The 18,860-nt window shown below is 36.9% G+C and overlaps 3 protein-coding genes across 3 annotated transcripts; all 3 read right to left on the minus strand.

Annotated features, from left to right (window-relative positions):
• Nucleotides 1–490: 490 nt before the first annotated feature.
• LOC139189476 (uncharacterized) lies at nt 491–4,117 on the minus strand. Its single transcript, XM_070808430.1, has 2 exons — nt 2,452–4,117; nt 491–1,749 (listed from the first exon to the last, which is right to left on the minus strand). The coding sequence occupies exons 1-2, from the start codon at nt 4,115–4,117 to the stop codon at nt 491–493; spliced, it is 2,925 nt and encodes a 974-aa protein (XP_070664531.1).
• A 10,419-nt stretch (nt 4,118–14,536) lies between these two features.
• Nucleotides 14,537–15,295, minus strand: LOC139189477 (uncharacterized). Its single transcript, XM_070808431.1, has one exon. The coding sequence runs from the start codon at nt 15,293–15,295 to the stop codon at nt 14,537–14,539; it is 759 nt and encodes a 252-aa protein (XP_070664532.1).
• Nucleotides 15,296–16,369: 1,074 nt separating this feature from the next.
• Nucleotides 16,370–18,371, minus strand: LOC103448130 (carboxylesterase 15-like). The gene is made up of 2 exons (XM_008387373.4): nt 17,581–18,371; nt 16,370–17,002 (listed from the first exon to the last, which is right to left on the minus strand). Exons 1-2 carry the CDS (start codon nt 18,270–18,272, stop codon nt 16,690–16,692), a joined length of 1,005 nt encoding a protein of 334 aa, XP_008385595.2. The 5' UTR covers nt 18,273–18,371; the 3' UTR covers nt 16,370–16,689.
• Between the last annotated feature and the right edge of the window lie 489 nt (nt 18,372–18,860).

Genomic DNA, 18,860 nt, shown 5'->3' on the forward strand with positions numbered 1-18,860 from the left:
TCGAAGGGATGTGAAGTGCTGCTTGATTATCGCAATACAACTTGACTGGATGTTTATGTTTGATACCCAAGTCTTGTAAAACATATTTCAGCCAAGTGACTTCACAACAAGATGCTGCCATTGAGCGATACTCCGCCTCTGCACTAGAACGTGACACAGTGTTTTGTTTCTTGCTTTTCCAGGAGATTAAGGATTCTCCAAGGAATACACAATATCCGGTGGTAGAACGTCGTGTGTCACGACATCTGGCCCAATCTGCATCACAAAAGGCATTCAGTTGGATTGGACTTCTTGCAGAGAGAAAAATACCTTGCCCTGGTGTATGCTTAATGTATCGTAAGACTCGGTGGGCTGCCTCCAAGTGTGGAGTTCGAGGCTTCTCCATAAATTGACTAAGAATGTGGACAGCATAGACCAAATCAGGGCGCGTGATTGTCAGGTAGATTAGTCTCCCAATAAGCCGTCGATAAGAAGAAGGATCAGTGATGCATTATCCTTCGTCCTTTCTGAGTGATAAGTTTTGCTCCATAGGAGAGGTGGCTATTTTTGCACCAAGGTAACCTGCATCCTCAAGTATTTCAAGGGCATATTTTCGCTGTGAGAGAGTGATCCCCTTACTAGAGCGAGCAATTTCGATGCCCAAAAAATATTTTAGTTGGCCAAGGTCTTTCAACTTAAATTGCTTCGTAAGGAAAGACTTGATATCCTCAATTGCTTGTATGTTATTTCCTGCCAGGATAATATCGTCAACATATACAAGGAGAGTAGTGAATTTACCATCATGGTTTCGGACGAACAATGAATAGTCTGCCTTGGATTGTTGATAACCAGCTTTGCTAAGAGCACAAGAGAGTTTGATAAACCATTGACGAGAGGCTTGCTTAAGCCCATACAAAGATTTATGAAGTTTACAAACTCGTGTTTCCCCCTTTCGTCCGAAACCAGGGGGCAAGGACATGTAGACATCTTCTTCAAGGTCACCATGAAGGAAGGCATTGTGAACATCAAGTTGGTGAAGGTGCCATTGTTGGACTGAGGCAACGGCAAGAAGGAGGCGGACTGTAGTCAATTTTGCAACCGGAGCAAAAGTCTCACGATAGTCTAAGCCTTCAATTTGGCTATAACCTTTGGCAACCAAGCGTGCTTTATACCGCTCAACTGATCCATCGGAACGAAATTTGATTTTGTAGACCCACTTACATCCAACCGGCTGCTTTCCAGGGGGCAATGGTTGAAGAGACCATGTCCTATTTGCAGCAAGGGCTGCCAGTTCTTCTTCCATGGCTAAGCGCCATTGGGGGTCGCGTACGGCCTGTGAGAATGAACTGGGTTCTATGGCAGCTGAAATAGAAGTGGTGAAAGCACGATGGCGAGCAGATAAGCGATCATATGTGAGTACATCAGACAAAGGATAAGAAGTACCTACCACTGTGGTCAATGCCGAGTGAGATGAAGGGACGGACCGAGAAGGAAGGTTAATGCCAATGTGATATTGTTGAAGATAACCAGGTGCATGAGTGAGGCGTTTAAGACGAGGTGGTGAAGGGGATGGGTCGACTGAAGAGGATGGATCGACTGAAGTGGATTGGGCTACTGAATCTTGTTCTAGTGGAAGGGACGGATGAATGATGGTGTCATCACAGTCAATATCTTGAGTATATGGAAACACAACAGGTGAGACGGCAACGGAAGAAGAAAAAGGGAACACATTTTCATGAAAAGTAACATCACGGGAAATAAAAATTTTACCTGTTTGAAGGTCGTAAACTCGATATCCCTTTGTGCCGTATGGATAGCCAAGAAAAATACAACGTGTGGCTCTTGCATCAAATTTGGTTGGTCTATGGTGATGTGTGGAAGAGAAACATAAACAACCAAACACTCGCAAATGTGCATATGTTGGCTGTTTGTGATGAAGGATTTCATAGGGTGATTTTCCGTGAAGAAGAGGAGTGGGAGTCCTATTAATGAGATAAGTGGCAGTTAGGATTGCATTACCCCAAAATTTCTTGGGGAGATGAGATTGAAAAAGTAAGGCTCTAGCAACGTTAAGTAAGTGGCGGTGTTTACGCTCTGCTACCCCGTTTTGTTGGGGAGTAGAGACACAACTTGTTTGATGTAGAATGCCTTTATCTGAAAAAAAATGGGTCATAAAAAATTCTGGACCATTATCACTACGAAGAACCTTAACTCGTGTGGAAAATTGTGTTTCGACAAGGTGGATGAATGTGATGAGATATGATCGTGCATCTGATTTGTGATTCATTAAATAAACCCATGTGCATCGTGTGAAATCATCTACAATGGTCAAGAAATATTGTGCCCCTGTGATAGTGGGAACATGGTAACCTCCCCAAATGTCAACATGAATTAATTCAAAAGGAGCTTTTGTATTAATAGAACTCAAAGGAAAAGGAGCACGTGTTTGTTTGGCTAAGGGGCAGATCAAACAATCATCAATGCTACAAAAATTCAAATTTTTAATGCAAGGAGAGATAGCCCGTAAGGTTTTGTTGGAAAGATGGCCAAGGCGTTGATGCCAAAGCTGAGAAGCAGAAAGAGTAACAACTGACACTGAATTGCACCTGGTTTTCGTCACATTATCAAGGTAGTAGAGGCCTCCTTGTTCAGTTCCCATCCCAATCATCTTCCCCGATCGTTGGCCCTGAAGTAGACACTTTTTATCAGTGAAGATGACAAAGCAAGATGAGGTATTAGTGATTTTGCTGACAGAAATTAAATTCAGTTTAAATGATGGAACACAAAGCACGTTGTAAAGGACGAGATCGTTCGAGAGACGAACTGTGCCAATATGTGTGATATCGGCAAGTGCATGATTGGGTAGGTGCACTTGTCGATTGTATACCGGAACGCTTGTGGTCATCAAACTTGGTGAGCAAACCATGTGGTCTGTGGCGCCAGTATCGAAAATCCAGTTCCTTCCCTTATTGAGAGGAGAAGCACAAAGAACTCTACCTGATAAATCATTCATAGTAGAGGTGGTACCGACATGGTTAGATGTGGATTTAGACTGGCTCTTATCGAGGAGTGCAAGCAGGTTGTGGTATTGCTCGGGAGTGAGGCTGTAGGATGAAGGAGATGTTGCTGGAGGCGTTGGTTTGATGTCAACGTGATTAGCCTTGGAGTTGAACCCCTGCGAGTTGGAACCCCTGCGATCTTGATAATCTCCATTATCGCTGTTGTCCTTTGCCTTTTTCAATTTGCGGCATTGGTCTATGGTGTGACCTCTCCAATTACAGTAGTCGCACTTGAGGTGTGCACGACAGGTTTCTGAAGTATGTCCGGTTGCATCACAACGGCCACATTTTAAATGGGAATTTCTAGGAGAAAAATTCATACCAGAGTTTCGCATGTTGTCCCGCACGGCGAAAGCTGCGGCATCAGTGATTGAAGACCTTCCAGGAGCATGTATTGAGACTGCTCTCTGTTTCTCATCTTGAATAATGAGTGAGAAAGCTTTGTTGACAGCAGGGAGAGGATCCATAAGTAAGAGTTGCCCACGAACTGCAGCGTAGGATTCATTGAGACCCATGAGAAACTTCATGGTTTTCTGACTTTGCTGAAACTGCATCAATTCTTTCGCAGCTCCACATGCACAGGTTGGGAGAGCGCACAAGGCATCACGTTCATCCCAAAAACTTTTCAGTTTGGTATAATATGCACCAATGTTCAAATTTCCTTGAACACTTCCATGTATCTCTTGTTCGATATGGAAGAGATGGACACTGTTTGTGTGAGAGAAGCGTTCCTTCAACTCATTCCAAATATCAGCTGCAACATTGTTGTAGATGACACTTGCACCAATATCTTTTGAGACAGAGTTGAGTAGCCAAGATTTCACGAGGTTGTTGCAACGAGTCCACTGTTGGTATTCAATTGTGGACGTCAACTCAGGCCTTTGAATGGTTCCATTGATGAATCCTTCCTTGTTCTTGGCATTGAGGGCCATGGTCATGGCTCGGCTCCAAGTGGAGTAATTTTCGTCATTCAATGGTTGTGTGACGAGAATCGCTCCAGGCTGATCGGAGTGATGAAGATAAAGAGGATCGCTGGGATCTTCGTATTTGGTGTGTTTGCTGGAAGAGTCAGTTGCCATGTTCACAGACAGTGTGCAGTGGCTGTGCTTGGCTGTGCTCTGCGGCTGTGCTTAATGGCTGTGACAGGTAGAGCAGCGACGATGGCTGTGTAGCGGTTTTGCGACGGCAAGGCAGCGAGTGTGCAGCTTGCAGTGCACTGGTTGCTGCAGTAGCAGATGTCGCTGTTCACAGTATAGCAGCGGAAGAGTGAAGGCAGAGCAGAGCAAAGGATTACCTGTGCTCTGATACCATGTGAAGTTTGATATTTCTGTATATTTCATACTGCTGCAATGGCAGCGTTGCTTTATACATTGGATACGTACACGCATGCATTAAACTAAATATAAATGAAGGTGGAGTCCTCGCTGCCCATAAAGCACAAACACAGATGCACAGCCCACGTGGGCAGTTTAGCTGTCAAGGCATGTGTTGAAACCATGTGCAATATTCCTCTGACAGGTTTGCTCTTTAACACAGGACCTTTGCACAATGCAGATTTCGTCGCGCAAATGCTGCAGTAATTACATTGGCTGAAACGTTCAGTTTTTGTTGGGCTAAAAACTCACCTTACCCGCCTTTTTCCTTCTTCTTTGCGTGACGAAGGGTTTGGTTCCTTGAGCAAAAACATCTTGCGCGACAAAATCCTTCGTCGTGTAAAGTTTTCACCATTTGTGCGACGGGTTCCTAGTTTCATCGCGCAAACACACTTTGAGCGATGAAATTGTCATTGTCGCACAAGCTGTTTTTTTCTACTAGTGTCATTCGGATGAATAACTTTGTGAAAAACAAAGTACTGTTTCAAAAGATATGGTTCTTCCAGCTTCTACTTTGTTTTACAGAAAACAAGTGAATAAATCAACCGTACAAGATTAATGACTTTGAAAGGGGGTTTATTTTTGTTTTCTTTATCATACTTTGTTGCATGCATGTTGATTTTAGTTATTTATATCATCGTGCATGCATGTATAGACTTTGGATTTATGAACATTGCCCTTCACATATTAGTTGCCAAATCAGGTGGTATGAAAATGTGGTTTAAATAAGGTAGCTGGTCTCCTTGCAGAAAAAGAGAAGCATACATATGAAAAACAAATATAGGCTCCAATGAGATCCGTGCTGAAGGTATGATCAGAGATAGGGATGGGAATTGGACTGCTAGCTTTGTTGCCAAGTTGGATGAAGAAAGATATGGTATTAGATGCTGGACATTGGCCTCTTCCTGGTCAAGATTTGTCAAAGGCAACAAGTTTTGTGGCCAAGAATTGCTTCTTCCCCTTGCTTGCATCTCTCATCTTCTTTGCGATGACATAGATAGTTTAGTTCTCATTGCTTGAGACGCCCTCCAGAACAACTCGAGTTCATTTCGATACCCCTCGAGTACTATGGTAGCAAGTAAATATATAACACTTTAGACAAAATAGATGGCTCGACTTGGAGGATAATATGACCTGTAGAATACGATGAAGCCATGAAGTTATGCTGTTCAAAGCTGACCTTCTCCTCTCTATTAGATTCTCAATGCTCAATTAACAATAGGTTTTAGTTCAATAATGAGCGGGTTAAATTTATGTTTAAGCAAATGCTAAGAATAATATGACTTGTAAAATACGATGAAGAAGCCATGAAGCTATGATGTTCAACGATAATCTTCGCCTCTCTATCAGATTCTTAATGCTCAGTTAACAATAGGTATTAGTTCAATAATGAGCCGGTTAAATTTATGTGAGAATAGATCGATGCCACCCTTCTATAGACAGACAATCTCTACAATTCTCCTACTAGAATACTTAGAGGAAACTAACATTGTCTCTTAGTATCATTCCCAATTTCAATCATTTATAAAAGTTGAACAAACAAACCTCTTCCAATAAGACCTTTATAAACCAATTTAAACTCGAACATTCGGCAAAAGTACACCTGCATTTAAAGCTCATATTCTAACACGACAAGCACTCGAGACGGACTTAAGTTATTTTTGGGAGGGGGATGGACTTATTCTCGAGGACTTCGGCCCAGTTTGGTATTACTTTTTTTACTAAAGTTGCTTCTCTTTAAAGTTAAGCAGTAAAAATAAAATATCCTGCCTATTTTACGAGAAATGGCTTTAAGACTGTAGCTTTTAAAAGCAACATGTAGGTTGCTTTTAAAAGCTGCTGTAAGAAAAAGCGGAGTTGAACCTTTAATGAATATTTTAAATTCCTGTAATACACTCATTAATTTTTAAAAGTGACATTATTTATCCTTCTAGACATTTCATCCTTGGAGAACAAAGTGACCACCACCACCTACCACTACAAACCTTATCTTCTTATGCCACCATTACCATTACCACTGTTGGAGAACAATTCAGAAATAAATAAAAATAACAGAACTTGAAATACTGATTCTTTATTAATGAAAAATACTTGCAATACAGAATGAAATAACAAAAATAATTAAAAGAATTGAAATGATACTGACTTGATTTAATCATAGATAGAGGCTAACACAAAAATCTATGTCCTTCGAACAGTATTTTCGTCTCACTCTTGTGCTTGTGGTTCTACGACGTCTACTCGACTAGGATACAATTATCTAATTCTACAACCCGCACTGGATTATAGAATTTTGGCTAATTGCTTTATGTGTTTACTCTCTGGGAATTTTGTATGGAAGAGAAAGAGGAAGAAAAAATGATTCTAATAGAAACTGAGACTTCAAATATATAGGTTGTTTCATACCCTTTCAAATACATGTTGAACGTATTTGAAAGTACACAACTCTTTTCTAAAAGATGTGTTTCTTAATCAAAACGGTTTTTAATTAATATGTAATTAAAAACTTAATCCGAAATTCAAATTAATGAACTTTGATTAATTTTAACTTCCAAGGCCCCAAGTGCCTCAAGGCCCAAGGCCCTTGTCTTGATTAATTAATAATAATTATATTAGACTTATACAAGCCTAATCCACACAATCATAAGGTCCAAGATTTCAATTCTTTTCAAAATGGTCCGAATCCTAACTACTAGCATAAAGGACAAAACATATATAAAGACCATTGGGAACCATATGTTCCCTGATGTGGGACATTGAGTCTCAAAACTCCAACAATACCCCACATTTTGAGACGACTATTAGGTCCTAGAGAAACTAAGATACGAGAGTAAACAATAAATGCGACATACATCAGGAGAGGTGTCTTTTGGACTTGAACCTACCTTAGTATATACTAATCGAATTTACTAGATGACGCAGTGAATATAAAATCTTGAACTGTTCATCTCCGTAGTAAACCAAGACAATAAGCAAAACATATGTCACACCAACACATCATAAATTCATACTTTTGTGTTCTTTTTGGTCCTGAACAAATCCTGAATTCATGAGAGCTTTAGATAATGTAGCCATGTAATTCTCATAAATGTGACCCCACATTTACTTTCATATAGGTGATATCAATAATAGACCTGGCAATTTTTGACACGACACGAAAACGACACGAAAATAACGGGTTTCGGGTCAACACGATAACTTATCGGGTCACTATCGGGTGACCCGTTAAGAACCCGTTAATAACGAGTTCTTAACAGGTATACACGCGGGTAACACGTGGGTAACCCGTTTCGACCTGTTAAGAAAAAAATTATTTTAATAATTTTAAAGTTTAATTACTAAAAGATTTATTATAAAATACAATAGTCATATTAATATATACAATATATTCTATATTAAATATATAGTTTTGTATTATTGTTCTATATAAATTATAAAAAAATAAAAAAAAAAGTTTTAGTCATTATTTATTTTTATTATGAGAGTTCCTTATTATCATTACTAGGATAAATTTTACATAACATATTCTTGTCCAAAATTAAAATATACTAGTATAGTATTTGTATATGCAAGAACTAAGAAGATATACATACAAGTATGAAAAATGTGAAAGAATATATAAACACTCGTGATTTATCATTATTCCTCCACGAATAGATAATTGTTACACTTATATTATCGTTTAGATTTTTAAAATCCTTCAAACCCTCATGAATAATGTTTTTTATTTGAGGGCAAAATTAATAATAATTATTGTAGAAGTGTAAAAAATGTAAAAATATATATATACAATCACTCATATATAAAAAAGGTAAATACTTTAAATTAAAGATCAAATTTATTCATTACATTCTTATAAGGTCGATGAGTGTATATGTACAAAATCATCAAAATCGGAGCTAAAATAACCGTTAAATTGTGATTTTTCGTTTATAACCGTCGAAAACTTTTGTTCCGTTACGTAATCTCTGAATGTTTGTTTTTTATGATTTTTTACGTTTGCAATCTCGGAATGTGTACGAATAAGTTTGACGGTTGGATCGTTGAAAATTTTTTTGTAGAATGCATATTGCATCAAAACGGTAGATTAAACAAACACTTAGAGTTAATATTATACTTCTATTAAGTATAAAATAAGTTTTTGTGGTATCCACTAGTGTAAATACTTTAAATTAAAGATCAAATTTATTTATTACATTCTTATGGGATCGAGGAGTGTATATGTAAAAATCATCAAAATCGGTGCTAAAATAACCGTTAAATTGTGATTTTTTGTTTATAACCGTTGATAACTTTTGTTCCGTTACGTAATCTCTGAATGTTTGTTTTTTACGATTTTTTACGTATGCAATCTTGGAATGTGTACAAATAAGTTTGACGGTTTGATCGTTAAAAAAAGTTTCGTAGAATGCATATTGCGTCAAAATAGTAGATTAAACAAACACTTAAAGTTAATATTATACTTCTATTAAGTATAAAAAAAAGATTTTGTGGTATCCACTAGTGTAAATACTTTAAATTAAAGATCAAATTTATTCATTACATTCTTATAGGGTCGAGGAGTGTATCTGTAAAAAATCATCAAAATCGGAGCTAAAATAACCGTTAAATTGTGATTTTTTGTTTATAACCGTCGAAAACTTTTGTTCCGTTACGTAATCTCTGAATGTTTGTTTTTTACGATTTTTTACGTATGCGATCTCGGAATGTGTACAAATAAGTTTGATGGTTGGATCGTTGAAAAAAGTTTCGTAGAATGCATATTGCGTTAAAATAGTAGATTAAACAAACACTTAAAGTTAATATTATACTTCTATTAAGTATAAAAAAGATTTTGTGGTATCCACTAGTGTAAATACTTTAAATTAAAGATCAAATTTATTCATTACATTGTTATAGGGTCGAGGAGTGTATCTGTAAAAAATCATCAAAATCGGAGCTAAAATAACCGTTAAATTGTGATTTTTCGTTTATAACCGTGGATAACTTTTGTTCCGTTACGTAATCTCTGAATGTTTGTTTTTTACGATTTTTTACGTATGCAATCTTGGAATGTGTACAAATAAGATTGACGGTTGGATCGTTAAAAAAAGTTTCGTAGAATGCATATTGCGTCAAAATAGTAGATTAAACAAACACTTAAAGTTAATATTATACTTCTATTAAGTATAAAAAAAGATTTTGTGGTATCCACTAGTGTAAATACTTTAAATTAAAGATCAAATTTATTCATTACATTCTTATAGGGTCGAGGAGTGTATATGTAAAAATCATCAAAATCGGAGCTAAAATAACCGTTAAATTGTGATTTTTCGTTTATAACCGTCGAAAACTTTTGTTCCGTTACGTAATCTCTGAATGTTTTTTTTTTACGATTTTTTATGTATGTGATCTCGGAATGTGTACAAATAAGTTTGACGGTTGGATCGTTGGAAAAAGTTTCGTAGAATGCATATTGCGTCAAAACAGTAGATTAAACAAACACTTAGAGTTAATATTATACTTCTATTAAGTATAAAATAAGTTTTTGTGGTATCTACTAGTGTAAATACTTTAAATTAAAGATCAAATTTATTCATTAATTCTTATAGGGTCGAGGAGTGTATCTGTAAAAATCATCAAAATCGGAGCTAAAATAACCGTTAAATTGTGATTTTTCGTTTATAACCGTCGAAAACTTTTGTTCCGTTACGTAATCTCTGAATGTTTTTTTTTTACGATTTTTTATGTATGTGATCTCGGAATGTGTACAAATATGTTTGACGGTTTGATCGTTGAAAAATGTTTCGTAGAATGCATATTGCGTCAAAACAGTAGATTAAACAAACACTTAGAGTTAATATTATACTTCTATTAAGTATAAAATAAGTTTTTGTGGTATCTACTAGTGTAAATACTTTAAATGAAAGATCAAATTTATTCATTGCATTCTTATAGGGTCGAGGCGTGTATCTGTAAAAAAATCATCAAAATCGGAGCTAAAATAACCGTTAAATTGTGATTTTTCGTTTATAATCGTCGATAACTTTTGTTCCGTTACGTAATCTCTGAATATTCGCTTTTTTTACAATTTTTTACGTATGCAATCTTGGAATGTGTACAAATAAGTTTGACGGTTGGATCGTTGAAAAAAACTTGTCATTACGAGTGTTTATATATTTTTTCTATATTTTTTTACACTTCTACATTAATTAAAAAACTATTAAAGACCTTAAGTAAGCGAAAATATACTTAAAACAAAATTGCGTTTTTATGTTTTGGATGTGATAATATGGAATGTATATACTTATTTAGTATTATGTTTTTCATTTGATTATTTATTGGTTTAAAATATATTTTCCTTAACGGGTAACGGGTCGGGTCATATTACTTGTTAATATTATCGGGTCGGGTCATTTTACCCGTTTATTTTAACGGATGTTACACGACACGACCCGTTAAGATATCGGGTATGACACGAAAACGACACGAACACGGAAAACACGACACGAATGCCAGGTCTAATCAATAACATTAAACTAATGTATCCTACAACTATCACATCCCGGCCCGAGCCCCCACCACATCTTGGGCTCGAATTCGCCGTTGCACGATATTGTCCGCTTTGGGCCCCGACCACGCCCTCACGGTTTTGTTTCTGGGAACTCACACTAGAACTTCCCAGTGGGTCACTCATCCTGGGAATGCTCTCGCTCGAACTCGCTTAACTTCGGAGTTCTGATGGAACCCGAAGCCAGTGAGCTCCCAAAAGGCCTCATGCTAGGTAGAGATGAGAATATACATATAAGGCTTACAGGATCCACTCCCTTGGGGCGATGTGGGATGTTACAACAACCATTAGCAGTCACCACACTTCTTCCATCATAGAAATGGGTATGTAAGTGTGTTTCTTCTTTGAATCTAGCCAAACCAATTTGCCTATTGAACCTAGACCATGGGATCTCCAATTAACTAGGTTAGGTTTCCGTTTGGCAATTTCATTATACTCTATTGGCTTTAAACTCATTCCCCTTGATGCATGTTTAACTTTCTCTCTAGACAAACCTTTAGTAAGTGGATCGACAATATTATCTTTTGGCTTAACATAGTCAATAGATATTACACCACTAGAGAGCCACTGCTTTATTGTATTATGCCTTCGTCTAATTTGTCTAGACTTCCCATTGTATACACTATTTTTAGCTCGATATTTGCAACTAAATTGTCACAGTGTATACATATCACTGTTACAGGTTTAGGCCAAATGGGAACATCTTCCAAAAATTTCTTAGCCACTCGGCTTCTTCTCTAGCCTTATCTAGAGTCATAAATTTTGATTCCATTGTTGATCGAGCTATGCATGTTTGTTTGGAAGATTTCCAAGATACTACTGCTCCCCTTAAAGTAAATACATATTCACTTATGGATTTCGTATTGGTACTATCGAATATCCAATTCGCATCAGTAAATCCTTCAAGCACCAGAGGATACCTCGTATAATGCAATCCATAATTCATTGTATGCTTTAAGTATCTCAATACTCGAATTAATGCTTCCCAATGATCATGCATTGAATTGCATGTATATCTGCTTAGTCTACTCACTGAGTATGCTACATCAACCTTGTATAGTTCATAATGTACATAAGACTTCCAATAACTTGTGAATATTCACGTTGAGATATAGCATCACCACTATTTTTCTTTAGTTTGCTATTGGCATCAAAAGGAGTAATCGGCTCTTTACTTTCCAAATGGCCATATTTTCTAAGTGTAGCTTCTATATTATGGGATTGTGTAAGAATATATCATTCTTGGTTTCCTTTGATTTTTATACCAAGAATCACATCAGCTAGACCAAGATCTTTCATATCAAAACTCGATTTCAATATCATCTTGGTCCAATTTATTATCTCTTTGTTAGTTCCCATTATAAGCATATTATCTACATATAAACACAACATAATGAAAGCATTATTTTGAGTTTTTGTGTATACATACTTATCACACTCATTTATCGTAAACCATGTGTGATCATAATATGGTCAAATTTTTCATGTCATTGCTTTGGAGCTTGTGTAAGTCTATATAGTGATTTCACAAGTTTACAAACTTCGTGTTCTTGACCTTTAACTACAAACCCCTCGGGTTGTTCCATATATATTTCCTCATCCAAGTCTCCATTCAAGAATGCTGTTTTTAAATCCATTTGATGTATTTCCATGTTCTGGAGTGCAGCTATAGCAATCAATAGTCTTATTGAAGTAATTCTCGTCACATATGAGTATGTATCAAAGAAATCCAAACCATGCTTTTGGCGGTATCCTTTAGCCATCAAACGAGCCTTATATTTGTCAATTGTACCATTTGGTTTTAATTTCTTCTTAAATATCCATTTGTACTCAATTGGCTTATTGCCATGAGGCAAATTGACTAATTCCTATGTATGATTTTGCATAATGAAATCCACTTCACTATTAATTGCATCCTTCTAAAATGGAGCTTTAGGAATGGACATTGCCTCCTTAAATGATTGAGGTTCTGTCTCAGTTAATATGGTCACAAAATCAAGCCCAAAGTCCTTTCGAATTTTTGTCCTTTTACTCCTTCTAGGTTCAAGTTCTTCTTCTTGAACTCTAGATGAGGATGAATCATCACCATGTTCTCTATGTTCGTCATTAACCACAGATACATCATCATGTAATCTCTTTTCCAAGAAATTAGACTTGCCTATTTCGTATGGGAATACATCCTAAAAAAATATTACATTTATAGATTTTATAATAGTATTGACATGTATATCGCTTACTTCGGAATAAAAAACTAAGAATCTATAAGCTGAACTATTAGATACAAAACCAATAAAACACAATCTATAGTTTTAGGCCCTAATTTTGTTCTCTTTGGCCATGGGCTTGTACTTTTGCCAAGCAACCCCACACTTTAAGCAATTTAAATGTTGGGGTTCTTCCTTTCCATAATTCATATGGTGACTCCTTTCTCGTTTTAGGTGTAATTCGTTCAAAATTTTATTTGCAGTAAGTAGAGCTTAAACCCACAAATTGTTTGGAAGCCCAGAGCTATTCAACATGGAATTGATCATGTCTTTAAAAGTCATATTTTTTTTTTCGTTCAGCAACACCATTTGTTGCAGTGTATAGGGGGTTGTTGTTTGATGAATTATGCCATGAGTGGCACAAAATTTAGCAAAGGCATGAGACTTATATTCTCCTCCCCTATCAGACCTTAAGACTTTAATCTTTTTGTTAAGTTGATTCTTAACTTCTGCCTTATATGTGTTAAACATATCCAAGGTCTCATCTACACTATGAAGTAAATAAACATAACAATACTTACTGATATCATCTATAAACGTTACATAATAGTTCTTTCCACCATGAGTTGGATATGATCTAAAATCATACAAGTCACTATGAATTAAATCTAACAAATCATTGGATTTTTCATGCACTGATTTAAAGCTTTGACTTGCAAATTTCGATATTGTACAAGTCTCACATTTAACATTATCTAAATAATTAAGTTTGGACAGCAAACCTAAATAATGCATTCTAAAAAGAGAACGAAAAATTACATGTCCTAACCTAGAGTGCCATAAATTAGGCGAATCAACAAATAAGCAAAAGCATTATTTATTTCATTCACAACATTAGCAAGTACATTCAGTTTGAATAATCCATCAGCAAGGTAACCATTTCCCACAAACATTCCCCCCTTAGTTAGTACAAACTTATTGGACTTAAAAACTAGTTTGAATCCCTTATTACTAAGGATAGGACCAGAAACAAGATTCTTCTTTATATCGGGTACATGCAACATATCAAGGAGGGTTAATTCATTTCCATAAGTAAATTTCAGAATACATTTCTTTATTCCAACCACAACAGATGCAGACGCATTTCCCATAAACAACTGCTATTTTTCCACATACATGGCGAGTCGCACCGGTATCTATCCACCAATTAGCGTGGTCAGATACAAGATTGATTTCAGAAATCATCGCAACTAGGACATCCTCATCATTTTCAATCAGGTTTGTGCAGTTGTTGTTACCTTGATTTCCAAGACTTTGATCCCTTCAATGGCGACACTCTTGAGCCATATGGCCTTGCTTCCCATAAACCCATCAACTTCCTTTAATGTTCTTGAAGTCCTTACCTTTCACACCAGGGACAAAGTTCTTTTCCTTCTTCTTAATTTTTTGGAATTTCGGCCTTTGCTTTGATGAACTTCCTTCAACAACACTCGCCTTAGCTTTCATACTTGAAACCAGAACCTTCTCATTCTTTCTGTTATCTTCTTTAATTCTCAACCTCACGATGAGATCCTCAAGGGTCATCTTCTTGCGTTTGTGCTTGAGATAATTCTTGAACACTTTCCAAGAGGGTGGCAATTTCTCAATAAAAGATGCCACCTGAAAAGATTCATTGATCACCATCCCTTCAACATGAATGTCTTGGATGATTTTCTGGAGATCTTCACTTTGAGAGACAACGAATTTGGAATCAACCATTTTGTAGTCCAAAAATTTACCCACGACAAATTTCTTTGAACCAGCATCCTCTGTTTTATATTTTTTTCTCTCAAATGATTCCCAAAGTTCCTTGGCTGTTTTGAATATAACATAGTCGTCATACAACGAATCATCCAATGCATTGAGAATATAGTTTATGCAGAGGAAATCATTATGATTCCAAGCATCTATAACCTTCAAAGTGTCTGCATAAATATTGTCTCCTTCTGCACTAGGCACGGTCTCATGCATAACATTAGCCAAATTCAGAGTTGCCAAATAAAATAGCATTTTCGGCTGCCATCTTTTGAAGTCTCCACCCTTAAATTTCTCAAGCTTTTCAGAATGAGGTTTAGTTTCTAATTGTTCCATTATTGTTTGAAGATAGTTGGAGAACAATTCAGAAATAAATAAAAATAACAGAACTTGAAATACTGGTTCTTTATTAATGAAAAATACTTGCAATACAGAATGAAATAACAAAAATAATTACAAGAATTAAAATGATACTAACTTGATTTAATCACAGATAGAGGCTAGCGCAAAAAGCTATGTCATTCGAACAGTATTTATGTCCCACTCTTGTGCTTGTGGTTCTACGACGTCTGCTTGACTAGGATACAATTATCTAATTCTATAACCCGCACTGGATTGTAGAATTCTAGCGAATTGCTTTGTATGTTTACTTTCTAAGAATTTTGTACATAAGAGAAAGAGGAAGAAAAGATGATTCTATTGGAAACTAAGACAGTAAATATATAGGTTGTTTCATACCCTTTCAAATACTTGTTGAATGTATTTGAAAGTACACAACTCTTTCTAAAAGCTGTGTCTCTTCATCAAAACGGGATATGTTAATTAAAAACTTAATCCGAAATTAAAATTAATGAACTCTGATTAATTTTAACTTCCAATGCCCTTGTCTTGATTAATTAATAATAATTATATTAGGCTATATTATACAAGCCTAATCCACACAAACATAAGACCCAAGCCTTCAATCATTTTCCAAACGGTCCAAATCCTAACTACTAGTACAAAGGACAAAACATATATAAAAACCATTGTGAACCATATGTTCCCTGATGTGGGACATGGAGTCTCAAAACTTTAACAACCCCCACCTCACCACAACCATATCTGCCACCACTACCACCACAATTGTCACTACCATTGTGGTTGCCATTGTCACCACGACCACCACCATAAAAATAACAACCACCACCACCACCATTGCTACCGAACCACAACCACAACCACCACCATCACCGTTGTTGCCGCTCCTACCACCATTGTTACCTCTACAACCCAACCACCACACCCCTTTATTGGTACCATCACCACCGTCATCACAACTATTGCCTTTGCCACCGTTGTCGTTGTCATCACCGCACTTTCATGTCTCTTTTTGCCATTATACACAATTATATCATTTTTACATTAAAATTTACCAAACGCTTTTTTCATTGGTTTTCATACTCACAATACTTTTAAAAATACAGTTTACCAAATGCTCAACTGCTTTATTTTGCAGCTGATTATTCTTAAAGTACAAGCAGTTTTTAAACAAAGCACAACAATCCCAAACTGTCCCTAACGATAAGAGATAATTTTACATGTTAAGAATAAATAAGAGAAAAAATACAATTTTACTCTCACATTATTTGTTACTATATTTGACAACATTAAGAGCTTTTGTTGTTGTTGTTGTTGTTTTAGAATCTTAGAGACTTAGATCCATGGCCGCCCATAGCTGCATACATGTCTTAGCAGCAAGTAGAATTTTGAGCAATGAATCGTTTGATGATTAACATCAATTCCTTTGCAGGTTGGGAACTGGGTTGGATGGTGAAGAAACCATGCTGCTGTCCTTCAAATTCCACGTACTCAACCTTGTTTCCCCAATTTTTGAGCCTATTTGCATAATCTTTAGCTCGATCTTTGAGAAGATCACTTCCACCTACAACCACTAGGATTGGATCAAAAGCCACTTCTTCTAGGCTCTGGCTATTTGGTCCAAATGGGTTCACAAGTGGGTGATCTCTGTCCTCTCCAATTGGTATTGACAGCCTCCAAAACCTGCATGCATGCTTAATCTTAATTTTTTTCATGCACAAACCTCTTTCATTTTATTTTTAATTTAATTACCAAATAATATATTGGATACAATATTTACATGTAATTAGTACAATTATATCATCTAACAGTTGCATATAATTCATATGGATATGTATTTAATATAATTACCACAGGAATACATGAAACTATGAAACATCTAAAGTGTTTTTTTAACCCAAAAATCACTCATAAACAAGCTCTTACACAACTAATGTAAACATTTCAACATGCACATGAAGTCTTGTGTTTGTTTTACCGCTTCCACATTTGCGTTTGTTAACAACAAAGCAAAAGAATATTATATACTTATTACACCAACAATCATATATAACGTTATGTGATCAACTAACATAATCTGAACATCTAATTACTACTTACTCTAATATACTAAAAATATTGTTATTCATTCACCCATTTTCATTTCTTGCACACCTAATCTTATGTCTCCACAGTTGTAAACCAAAACCAAAAACAAAATCACTATTAACATGAAATGAAATGAAGAAAAAGAAAGTGGGGGGAAGATTGAAAGTTGAAACCTGTCAATGAGCTCCCAATTGAGAAAGGCTTCTTTGGGGTCCTCAGCTTCTGACCTAGCCAAAACCGTCCCACCAAAAAACGGTGCCAAAAGTACATACCCTCTCACCCGAACCGGCCCCAATTCAACCGAACCGGCCCCGAGCTGAACCGCCAAGTTATGAGCAATATTCCCGCCAGCCGAGTCACCCGAAACAAACACGTTCCCAAAATCCGCCACCTCAGTCAGCCACGTGTCCGGATCCTCAGCCTCGGCTATGGCTTGGAGCCATTTCATAGCCGCGAAGCCGTCGTCCATGGCAGCCGGGAGGCGGTGTTCTGGCGCGAGGCGATAGTCAGGTGCAACGACGACGCATTGGAGCTGGGAGGCGAGCTGAAAACAGTAGTTCTGGCAATTGGGCCAAGCGCGAGAGCCGATGCAGAAGCCGCCGCCGTGGATGTAGTAGAAGATGGGGAGCTTTTTGGACAACGACGAGGGGGAGTGTGTCGTTGCAGCTGGCTTGTAGAGGCGGAGTTGGAGTTGATTGGTTGGGTCGAAAACGACGTCTTTCCAGTCAACGGAGCCGTCGTCGTGGACAGGGACGTCGAAGCTTGGTTTGGGAGAGCGGACGATGGACCCGTCGCTGTAGACGCGGAGAACCCCGCGGCATTCTTCGTAGGGCAAGGTTGGAGTGATGGCGGTGTTTTGTGACATGTTTGGAGGGATTGTGAGGAATAAATGGGAGAATTGTGAGAAGGGAAAGGAAGTGAAGTGGGAAAGAAATAGGGAGGTTAGTAATGGAGTTGGTGGTTTTGCCTGTCGTTTTTGGTGTTTTCGTATGGTTAAAAAATGGAGAAGTGGGGTCCAATGGTGATTAGGCAAAGCAAGTTTTAGTGACTTGTCTTTAAGTTTTTGTGTGGACATGGTGGTTGTTATATGCGGAAAAGGATCCTCTCCCGATCCTCTTTGTGAGGATTTGGGAATCAATCAATCACGTCCGTTCATCGTATATCGTATGATCAGTTTTTGTTAGATACTATTTATATTCAATTTTAAATTTTAAATTTAAAATAATGTTTGACCGCACAATATACGATGAACGGACGTAATTGATTGATCCCCCGGATCCCCACAAAGAGGATCCGACGATGATCCATTTTCGTTATATGCATACATAAAATGAGAAATCTTTCAGTGTGCCGATAACAAGCTCGTTACATCAAGTGTAATAATATAATAGGAAAACTAATGAAAATGACTTGAAAACTTTGAGTTTTAACGATAAGGACAAAATAAAAGGTA

Source organism: Malus domestica, chromosome 11, assembly GCF_042453785.1.
Source record: "Malus domestica chromosome 11, GDT2T_hap1".
Lineage (NCBI taxonomy): Eukaryota > Viridiplantae > Streptophyta > Magnoliopsida > Rosales > Rosaceae > Malus > Malus domestica.